At 37.5% G+C, this 11,826-nt stretch overlaps 1 protein-coding gene across 16 annotated transcripts in view; it reads right to left on the reverse strand.

Annotated features, from left to right (window-relative positions):
- Nucleotides 1–11,826, reverse strand: part of kirrel3b (kirre like nephrin family adhesion molecule 3b) — a 340,233-nt gene that overhangs the window by 11,230 nt on the left and 317,177 nt on the right. For 12 of the 16 annotated variants that reach the window (XM_016676742.1, XM_016676752.1, XM_016676740.1 and 9 more), the window contains 3 exons: nt 10,655–10,781; nt 3,181–3,281; nt 1,212–1,422 (listed from right to left, as the gene is read on the reverse strand). In XM_016676742.1, coding sequence (XP_016532228.1) covers nt 1,212–1,422; nt 3,181–3,281; nt 10,655–10,781 — 439 coding nt within the window. The remainder of the gene's footprint in view (nt 1–1,211; nt 1,423–3,180; nt 3,282–10,654; nt 10,782–11,826) is intronic. The other 4 variants (XM_016676750.1, XM_016676751.1, XM_016676754.1 and 1 more) reach the window with 1 other exon arrangement.

Genomic DNA, 11,826 nt, shown 5'->3' on the forward strand with positions numbered 1-11,826 from the left:
AAACTAAAACTAATTACCGTGGGTAAACATTTTCCTTTTATTTTCTCACTGTCCGGTCTGATAAAATTTAATTTACACTCAGTCGGGCTACTAGGACCATTTTACATAGTGCTGTAATTTTCATTGAATAGAGTGGAAGCGTTTCTGCATCCATTTAAGGATAATCATGTTTGTGCGCTCTGGAACAGATCATTGCATCTGGGAAAAGACTGAACCAGAGGGCATGTATTTATAGGCTGTTGTGCAAGTAAAAGGTCCCAGTACACATTTATGAATATCTTCTGTTTTAAGCAAATGCAAAATAATAGGTGATCATTTAACAACATAAAAGCACTTATTCACTTTTTATTTATATTAACAATGTGCTATTAATTGTTTGCAAGAAGAGACTAGAAGAAATGTGACTTTTGCTATACTGGAGAAAAAGAATGGTTATATTTCTTAGAGTATTAAAAAATATGCAGCTTCATTAAAAATGCTTCAGCACTGCCTATCTATGCTTCTCTGTAGTAGCATATGCAATTTGATTTTCAGCCAATCCAGGCTCCTATGAACTTTTTGTAAGTGTTTGTTGCAACGCTGACATAATATACATAAACCACCAAATGTCATCCTTAGGCTGATGAAAGCAAAAGTTCATATCAGCCTTTGCACTAAAAATAATTGTCTTTCCTCCGCATGCTAAAAGCTTGGAGTAGCCCTAATTGATAGCAGCCCAAAATACTATATAATCGATTAAGCTAATATTTATTACAACACTTAAGAAAAGAAAAAAATAATAACAAAGAAACAGCTAAAATCCTACCATCTTCATCCTTATTTACCTCTGCTATTCGAAACAGGGTCTTGTTATATTTATCAAAGGTCTGTGTTTTAGTTTTTTTTTATCTATGAAATTCTAATTTTCTCACATCTAAACCCATACACATGTTTTGATATGCAACCATACCTTGAAAAGGTAGGGACAAGCTGACAGGAACTGTGCTGAACTCTGAAGATTAACTTTTAAATAAACAAAATATAAAACATATTGATTTTTTTTAATATATGACGGCATCACTCTCGCACTGTATATTCACAAATTCAGTCGTTCAGATGGAATCAACCACAGCGATACATACAAAATATTACAGCTGACAGACTACCTACAGCTACTATCTAGACACCAACGAGCACTGCATATGAAAAGAGGAAGGTGGAACCTGTCGAACCTTGGCTCCCACCTTGTTCCTTAAGGCGTATGATCTCTGTGTCAGAGCCAAAGCTGTTCCACGCTGTGCAGTTGTAGATGGTCTGAAAGTCGGCTGGGACGATGTTGCTCATGGTGAGTGTTGAAATGACTCCCTCCTCTGTGTTGACAGTCTCCACAGTGTAGCGGCCAGAGGTTCCAGACTCCAGAACAGTTTCCTTCCATGACCAGGCCTGATAAAATAGTTGCAGGGGTCACTGACAGGACTGGATTCAAAATGAATGTAGAAATCCAGTGTAAGTTACAAACACATAAAAACAGAAGAGCGAAGATGAGCCAAGGCTTTCTTAACCACTGGCCTTCATACTTTCCCAGCAAAGGTCAATCTGCAGATTATCTTTTGATCTTGCTATATATTAAAACACATTTTGAAGTGCCATCTTTTAATACATTTTCTAAAATGTAAAATAATGTCAACCTCACTATATATGTGCTTTGTAGATTCATAGCAAATTTAAAAGTGGTCCACACTTTTTAAAAGGTGATTATAGCATTTTCCTCTTTGGCTGCAAGAAACCATGCCATGGATGGATGGATGGATGGATGGATGGATGGATGGATGGATGGATCGATGGATGGATCGATGGCTGGCTGGCTGGATGGATGGATGGATGGATGGATTTTCTTCTTCTCTACATGATCGTCCGACTTCAACTTCCTAGTAATCACTTTTAGATACATTATGCGTTTCTTCACTTGAGAAAACTTGATGTACCTTTGAAGACTTTTTGCATGTTTTTACAATGACTATTCCCATGGGTTTTTAGAAGAATTTGAATTAAGACTACTCTTTGCCTATCGTTCTGTGAAATGTGTTTTTCTTGTGATGTTCTTGTGATGGTACTAAAATGAGCATTTAACAACATAAGTGTAGCAAATTATTGCCTTGATGAATTTTCTATGTAAACAAAACAAAAGCACATTGCAGGGTGCACTGCGTGGTGTCACAATCGACAAAAGAAACATTTATTTGAGGGGGGGTTTGTCATCTCAATAAGTAGTTGTGTATGTCACAGAAGTTGACAGTGATAAGACTTAAAAAGAAGCAGTCAATGCGCTTTAGACTGGACAACGTATAAAAGCTAGTTGTGGCTTCTGCTGGTTCAAACACTTGTAAATATTAGAATATTAATAAAATCCTTCTAGTGGAGTATGCTTATTGAGGAAAAAAAGTATGTTGTGTCCATTTGTTTACTTGCCTGTTCAGTAATCTGACTTTATTAATCCTAATCAGATTTAATGTAAAATGTATGTAGTCTTCCCACTCTTTAAACAGACGAGTTTGATGGTTCAGGGACTTCATGCAACAGTTTGCATGAAGTCCCTGCAAACTACTGTCTATTTGCACAGACAAACAAACAGTAGTTTTTGTCTGTGCAAACAAATTACTTTGTTTTATTATTTACACGGCAGAGAGAGAGAAAAAAGCATGGTTTAAAGAAGATGAAAGAGTCAGAAACAAAGTTTATATTTGAATAAAGACAACTGACCCAGACTGAAAAAAAAAATGAAAACAAATTGATTTAGTACCTCATTTGCTGCTTTATGACAAGACATCCATTTAAAAAATGAAACACTTTCAGTGTTTGGACCTTGTTTAAACATTTTCTAACCAGCGGCTTTATGAATTCTCTGAAACAAACATTTCCTCGCAGCTTATTCTTATTAAATAATCTGACATAAAATGCATAATATTTGGTATAGTAAAGTATTACAAATGATGCTCAAAAATCACAACATTAATACTGTAGATTAATGCCCCCTTTTTTAAACAACTTGAAAATCTGGGGATTTTTACCTTTTTATATTTATTTTATATCAAAGTTTCATATGAGATAAGAGATATTTTTTGTTCTTGGTTTGCAATGACAGTGAGGAATGTTTGAAGCGTAAATGTGATGAAAAGCGTAAGTCAACCTAAATGTACTCACAATGCGGTCCGGTGGAGGCGTACTTCGAATGAAACATTTGATTTGACCTTTCTCTCCATGTAATGCTTGCTGAGTCTGTGTGCTGGATATGGTAGGTGGCCCTGAAACAAAAAAAATAAAAAAATAAAAAAATAAACACACAGAAATTGAAACATGAATATTTAAAGACATTTTCAGTTCCAGGTCATATGATAATTCTGCTCAATTAGGTTCTTGCTGGTAGATTAGACTACAAAATGTCTTCTGTTCCAAGCAGCGACTGCTGAAGTACTCACTAATTCAAGACTCCCAAGACAGATTGGATCTCTGTGTAATGCACATGTCTCATCCATGCCTAACAGTTTTACCCCAGATGGATTGAATCAGGTAAATAGTGAGCTAGACCTCAGTGTGGATCAAGAATGCGCTAATACATTCCATGCTTGATTTTTCCAAATGTGATAAACGCTGTCCTTTGGAGCATAATGTAGAATGATCAACTAAAATTAGACAATACCGTTGTTCTTATCACGTAGCCTGCTTTTCAGTGTCCCAATACAATCATTTTGCCTCCAACAGAGCTTAACCCTGCACGAGCAGGTCACTAAATAAAGCTTCACAAATCTGAGCTTTTTTTTGTTTTTTTGTTTTTGTGAATGCAAATAAATAAACACTGTTTATTTGAGATTCCCTTTTTAGCTGTGCTATTTGTTTTGTCTAATTCATATTAACTAATGACACACTAAATAACAGATGTGTCTGATAATAAGCTTGTTAAATCAACAAGAGCAACTGGCAAGGGCTTCAAGCAGCTGGATCTTCAGCTTTGGTCCAGGTACAAAACCTCACCAGACAAGGGCAGCTCAGCCTAAGCGGCTGGACTGCTCACCATCTGGCCAGGAAGATGCTCACACCAGGTGACAGCAATATGCAGACAATCACATCCAATCTATTCCATCATTCAGGTGAGTTCACACTTGATCGTCAATGTGTTCAATAGAGTAAAACTGTAAAAAAAAAATATATAAATTACATTTGTTTAAAGGGGGATCTTAATGAGTTGGAATATCCTTGTTAAAGTCCTTCACTTCAGTCAATTAATTCAAAAAGTAAAACTCATGCACTGATTCATTTTACAAGACTGATGTACTTCAGGTGATTGACAAATGATTATAATTTACAGCAAATCAAAACAAAAAATTAATTCCTCAGAAAATGTTAATGATACATAAGACCTAAAAGAAAAAGGATTTTTAATGTAGAAATGTCTCCAGTTCAAGAATAGCTAGCCACGAGGAATGCAACAGTTGTTGCCCACGGTCTTGATACACACGTGGGGGCTTTAAACTCTGGCCCCAGTTGCAATCAACACCATGTGAGCCTTTACGGTAGACTTAGTTTCACAACCCCGTGAAGCTTGTTGTTATGCTTGTTGGTTGTGCGCTTTTTTGGGCCACAATTTTTCTTCCATCCAACTTTCCACTAAATGTGCTCTGAGTCACTAAATGTCCTCTGAGTCACTAAATGTCCTCTGAGTCACTAAATGTCCTCTGAGTCACTAAATGTCCTCTGAGTCAGTACTCTTTGAACCGGCAGCTTCTTTAACCACGACCTTTTGTCCTACAGTCTCTTCAATTTTAAATTTGGAGTGGTTCAAATTTAAAATTGAACCACTTGAAACCCCCCCAAAATATTTTACTTTTTAACTTGAATTAGTGAAATAAATGAACTTTTCAACTCTGCTCTCTAATGTAGTATGTGTCCCATCTGTTACTTGGATGTACTTTTTTCTGCTCTTATTTCTGTCTTTCTGTCTTTCCACCACCAGTTTGACACGTCTGAGTTATCTACCAAAGTAAGTAACCCAACTTGTCTGACATTATTAGGTATGGCAAAAACAATGTAAATATGGAATCTAAAGTTTTTTTTTTTTTTCATTGTAGATATAAACTACTTCATATTTAACCAAATGCAGTGTGAAGATTCTGTTTTTGGGGCTTGATTAAAGAAGATACTGAGGAAAAACCAAGAATGATCCCAGCTTTTGGTATCTAATAACAGAAAAGTTTCCACATAAGAGGATCCCATTGTCCTGAAACCCAGTTCAAACCAAACGTTATATCACATATGAGACGGTTAAGGTTAAGGATGTGGTTTAACGTGGGGGGTAAGCGAGATAGATTCTTGATTAGCAAGATAACTCACATCCCTGCCGACTTCCTCAAACTCCTGCTCTCTGCCATCTCGCCGACGATACATAACTGCAGTTTATTACCTGTCTCTTATTAAAATGAATTAGCATTTTAATGAGACTTTGCCAGATGGTGTCTTGGTATCCTTCTGGAGGATGCTGTAACGCTGCTACTGCTGCATGCTGAATGCTGCAGACAATCTATGATAAATACACCAAAAGCTGATCCTCTTCCTCAACAAGTTTACCTGCACATACAGAAAGTATATGCTACTGTCTACAATACATGATGTGTTTGACAGGTGTCATTTACATGCATTACCTCCTGATTATAAAATTGAATGTACATGGTTAGCATTAACTCCAGTTGTCTGCAAGATCAATTGCTTTGTTGGTTTTAATGGCTGGGGAGGATTTATTCTATGGATCTGAGCTGCAAATTAGGTATATAATTAGATATCTTTATCACACAGGCTGGGTTAAAAGAGTTTGCGTGTGTGTGTTATGAATGCATGTGTTTGCTACTTGCACTGTCTGATCAGAGCACAAACATGTTCATAATAGGGAGGTGGGTGGCACTACAACATCAATGCTAGGCAGCAGGGAAGGTAATCAAAATGTTAGGTGCAATGTTTTCCTCGCTCATTTGAGGAGGTGTTGCCTCAAGAGTGGACATTGCAAGCTGATTACACAATATCAGTGTGGGTGTCAAAATGCCACAGCTAACATTTCCTTCCCTTAAGTTAGACATTTGCTTGACATTTCCCCCTCTGCCTCCGTGTGGTTCTAAGGATTTCTATGCACTTATTTTCCTTTTTTTTTTGCAAAGGGGAAAAAAACAGAAACAAGTGAGACTGTCAATGTTTTGCTCATTCATAGCCATGATTTCCACTGAGATGTTTCCACTAAACCTGTCAATCAGTCAGTTCATGTTTTTGTCAAAAAAAAAAAAAAAAAAAAAAACACAAACTGACACATGAATTTGTCATAAATAATAGCATTAGGACCCGTTTGTGCAAATACATTAACAATAGAATACGTAGAAATGTAATGCTCATTTGGGCATGGAAAGAAAATAGTTTTATTTTCATTTAAATAATTATCAGCAAGTGAGTTGTTGATTTAAATCTGTACCTGTAAAAAGCAAATAAACCTACAAAAAGTAGAACTTCAGCTTCACTGCATCCCATCACCTACATTAAGTCAGAGTAGATTTGGCGAAGTTGCAAATTATTATCTCTTTCTTCGATTGGGCTGATTAAAAACAAGATCTGAATCTTCTCCACTAGAGATCATGAAACACACTCCGAGTAACTTAATACCACCGCCACAGGCCACAAACACTCGCGGTTTTATTTTCTGGTCAAACATAGCGCTTAAAACTGGAGCTGAAATAAGATTCACAATTTACGGACAACATCTCTGCAAAGAGTTCATACAGAGAAACAAAGTGTGGCACAAACTCATTATCATCTAACAGCAGAGTTTTGTTCGCTACTTCTAAACAAATATTTTATTGCAAATAAAAAATTAGATGTGAAGGGCTACATGTTTCTACTTTGTATTTGATATATACGTGTGTGTGTGTGTGTGTGTGTGTGTGTGTGTGTGGGTGTGTGTATGTATGTGCTAGGCAGTGCGAAACACTGCCTAACAGTGTGCGTGTGTGTTTTAAATGTCTAAACTTTGTAGAAAGAGCAGAGTCCAACCCCACGCTGCTGTTTAAATGCTGAAGCTTCGATTTTTTTCTTCAAATAATAAAAGTTACAACACATAGCTTTCCAACTGTGCTTTCACTTGCCACAAGTAAATAGTCAGCTTGGTTTTATTTGTGTAAAAATGATTAAACAAAATACACACCGAGGTATTTTTTTATTTTAATGTTCCTTGTTTCCAGCAACACCCTAATTAGTTAAGAAGCAGCATCTGTGGCTTGTGGGCCAAACGCATATAGACTGCTGCTTTATTCAAATCTCTCCCTCTGTACATCCATGCAGCAAGAGCCTCCTCTGTATGCTAGGTAAAATATATAATGTCTTCCATTCTAGCTAATTGCCTTTAGAACAAAAATATTTCAATTGCAAATCCTATTAGTAAGTCCACTGTAATCGGCATCTATATGCAGTGTCTGCTCCAGTTGTGGTTTTTGCTTTATTTTTTAATAAGTTGTTTTCCTTATTTTTTTTTAATAAACAGACAAAGAAAACACCCACCACAGAAAAAAATAAATAAATAAAAAATAAGTAAAACAAAATTGACAATTAAACACAGGGAACAGTTACCAGTTTTCATAGTTATTGCAGTTCTTTCAGTTAGTGACATTTTCTAAGTTATCCATTTGTCCAATTTTTCTTTAAGTTTGACTTCTTTCAGTTTTAGAATGAAGGTCATTATTTAATTGAAAATATTTCTTGCACAACACTCATCTAGTTGGGCTTATGAAGATTACAGAAAGTAAAAAAAAAACAAACAAAAAAAACCTGTGCATTTATATTTTATACCCCAAAATGAGTAAGACATTAAAATCTAAAATTAGAGTAGACAATGTAATCTTCTGTACAAGCCAAAACCTTTAAATGAATCACCCTGGTTTTAAAAATGGGGCATAAACGGCTCAAAAATATAGCTTGAGCTGAGCAGACAGTGTGTGGTGTTTGAAGTTATTCTTTTACACACAGCAGAAGTTGAACTGGTTAGATTACATTTGCTACATCCCAAATGCAGAGTTTTTTTTTTTAATCTTTCATGATATAACATCCAGTTTTAAAAATGCAGGACTGCTAATTACCCAGCTATATAAAGAGAGTCTAGGAACTAAAAAAAAGCCAGTGTTCTGTGGGATATTGCAGGATTTTCCAGCTGTCACTCCCTCCTTCAGTTGCACTGGGCTCATTTGAGTGTCATTTTGCCCACACAAAGTAAAAAACTTACTGACACATGGATGAATTACTTACAGTGTAAATAGATGGCCTTTAGCTTAAAAGTTAAATATTTTCAAGCATCCCAGAAATGGTCTGTTACTCCCATCTCATCAGGATGATAAAAATTTAGACAGTTTGCAGTAATAATTTGTGCTAAACAACAGGCAATTAAAACGTCCCAGACTGTCCTACATGCATTAAGCCACTTTCCAACTTTGCATTTGAACCCCGAGAAACGAATCCATTCTGAAAAATGGTTGACTGCAGTAAGCAATATATATCCATTAGTGATTTAAACACAAACTGCTTCCCCTGCTAGCTGTTTGATTATAATTAAATTACATTCTTCCCCAGGGAAAGAAAAATCCTCATGCTCACGTGGGTATGCCACAGTGGGAGTCGGTGACACAAAACGACTGGGGGAGACAGAGGGGATGACAAATTATAAACACATGTAATTTAAATGATGGCTTTAAGGAATCAGCGGATGACTGCGGGAAAAACAAATAATACAAAAGCAGCAAAAAGTGCAACAGATGCCATCACATCATGAATACTAGAAATGTGGTGCAGCTTTCCTTCCCTGATCTGTTATTGTGCCACAGCAATCCTGCTGACAAACCCTGCACATCTGCTATCTTAGGAAATCGTGGTCGGAATCAATTGTGTGCATCTGACAGTCGATGATGTTGGGGGTAAAAAAGGGCCGACGAGAAGCGAGGTTCATTTGTGGATGAGATGGTGGCATGGGGCAATCAATGAATACCGGTTGAGAGCTCCCCACACGACACCACTTCAACCGCGGTGTTTGCACAGTCGGACTATCTGATTTGCCTCAAGGTCTGGGTGAGAATTGACTCAAGATTCCTCAGAAAGTTGGGAAGAAGAGATGGAATTCAATTATTCAGAAGGCTAAAAAGAATGGAGGCTTTGAATGTCAAATGACAATTCGAGCGCGGAGGTTGGAGATACACAAAATAGGCAAAGAACAAAGAGCATTAAGAAATAAAAAAAGACTGCAGGGCATTCCAAATTCACTTGAAGGATTTCTACAGAGACCAAGTAAACATGTCATCTCAGCTTTGCCGCAGGTTTCCCAGAGTGCCCTGAGTTGTGTTGTAATCTTTATTAAAACAGTCCATCATCTTTCTTTCATGGCATCATTTTGAAAAACAACACAATCTCCATTAGTTGAGAAGAAAAAAAAAAGAGGTGCAATCAAAATAACAGCGAGTACAGTGGGTGAAACGTATTCAGTGTAAATAATAAAGCTGCAAAGAGAATGGCACACTAGGTTGCTATCAAAGGAATGGGAGACAATAGAAGGAGACGTGAATTTTCCTCTCTTGCGAGGGTTTAGACTTAATTCCTTTCCCAGAACGAGGGGCCTCCTTGCGGTTCAGAGAAAGTCATGGTTCTGATCCTTTGCTTGAGGGAATGCTGGTATCTCGTTCCCTCTGATATGCAAAACCAGTGTCTGGGTTTGTGAAAAGGGAAACCTTTAAACAGCATGTTTGCCACTTGAAATATCTTCATCCCTAAATCAGCATGAGAGTTGCTTACAGGCAAAGCATTTTGTTAGCTTTGCCTGATCCAGTGCAAGTGTTAACAATATCCTTGTTTTTAGGTCTTGTATTTTGTCCAGGTTTCTCACAGATGGACACAGGGGGATGTAAAAAAAAACAACAACATGTAAATCCCACAACTCAGACCCTCTGCCATGCTGAAGCATGCTCCATGAATATCAAGCACTGATAATGAAGTCATTTATTTGAGAGTTGCCAGGTCTCCCACCAAGGCTGGTATTCATTAGTTAGTCAGTGCCTCAGAAAAAGGCAGCCTCCCTGTGACTCATGCTGAATCTAATTAGCATTTAAGCACATTTCACCTGTTTATGAAATGTAAGACCATGTCCTGAAAAGGCCAGTTTGTGTTGATTTTAATTTTTTTTTCTTTTATTATGGAAAGGCTTCACAGTAGTGAGATCTAATGAAAGGACTGTGTATTGTGCATCAAATTAGTTTGGTTAGGAAGCTTAATCTGCATGAACATGTTTTTGTACCGGTTTTATGTGCTACATCTATTGGCGGGCATTATAATTCAAGGCCCGCGCTGTAAATTAACCACGTTTTCAAGAAAATGATATATCAAATGAAAGACTGCTGAAGAGAAGCAGAATGTTATGTTAGAAGTTTCTCAGTGAATGGCGTCTATGAGCTACAACGGAAACAGAATGCTGACTACAGTGACAAATTGCTTTCTTGTTGTTGCTGTTGACCTCAGACCTCCAGATTCATCCTACTGTCTACGTTTTACAGACGGCAGCTATGTGGAGGCCATCATGACCAGTTTGTGTGGGGGACCCAACGGTGACACTACTCACCATTTACGGTAAGAGAGACTTCCTTCTCCCCGGCTCCGACACGTGGGACGACGGCGCGGCAGACATATTTCCCTGCGTCCTCTTGCCTCACGTTTTTCAGAGTTAGTAGGTTCTCATTGCTAAGAACCTGTAGGCGAGAAAAGTTCGTAAGTCATCAGCTGCAATGAGCACGAAAGAACCTTTGCATTTCTGATAGCAGTCAGGCAGGGCTGAGGAGGAAAAAGTACCAAGGCAGCACACGGACCACTTAATACCTTAAAGGGCAGCTCTTCTCAATTATTAAAATCCAATTTAGGGTCTGAGCTCAGTGGAGGAAAGGCTATGGCCTTTGATGTTGACAAAAGGAAAGGTGGAATGAGTCTGATTTTCTGGATCAAAGCAATGGCTCTCATGAGAGAGCAGGTCACAAAGATGGGACGTAAAAAAAATTTGTTTTAATAGACATTCAAAGCAATGTAGTTAACTCTTGAAAACCGTTTCCCATTGAGTTACTCCATTTAGACCAATGATTTCCAATTCCGGTTCTCAAAGGTTAACCTCCCAGATGTCTTAGAAGTTTTCTTGGTCTATCACAAAATATCGCAATGGTGAAATCACATCTTGAATCAGACATACATACAAGCTCTGAAGAGGCTTTTGTTTTGATTTAATCTTAATAATAATGGCTCACAACTCAAATGAATTGGACTATTGGAAAAGAATGGTTAATTTAGAAATACTCAATAATGCAGAAGCCTGTAGAGTTGACACCTGCTCAACAGAACATTACAGAGAGTCTCAAAGTTCATCACTATAAAAACTGTGTCTGAGCACATTATTTGGAAAGTTGAGTGATAAAAAAATGCAGGCGAAAAAAAATGTGAAGAAGCCATGGGGATAACCTCAGCTGTGAAATAATTCAGAGGAAAAGCGCATTCAAAATGTTGGGTGAGATCCACAACACCTGGGCTGCAGCTTAGAGTCGCTGCTTTAAAAGCAACACAGATATTTCAGGACATGAGCTACAACTGTGGCAACCAGTGCTTTGTTAACCCTTCAGCAGAGCGATGGACTGATTGCCCCCTTGCTATACTGTATTTACAAAGCAGTTCATAATTAACACACCCAGATCCGCTGTTTAAACTATGTATTGTTTAGTACAAGGACACATTATTTATATATATATATATATA

This window comes from Poecilia formosa, unplaced genomic scaffold (genome assembly GCF_000485575.1).
Source record: "Poecilia formosa unplaced genomic scaffold, Poecilia_formosa-5.1.2 Scaffold141, whole genome shotgun sequence".
Classification (NCBI taxonomy): Eukaryota; Metazoa; Chordata; class Actinopteri; order Cyprinodontiformes; family Poeciliidae; genus Poecilia; species Poecilia formosa.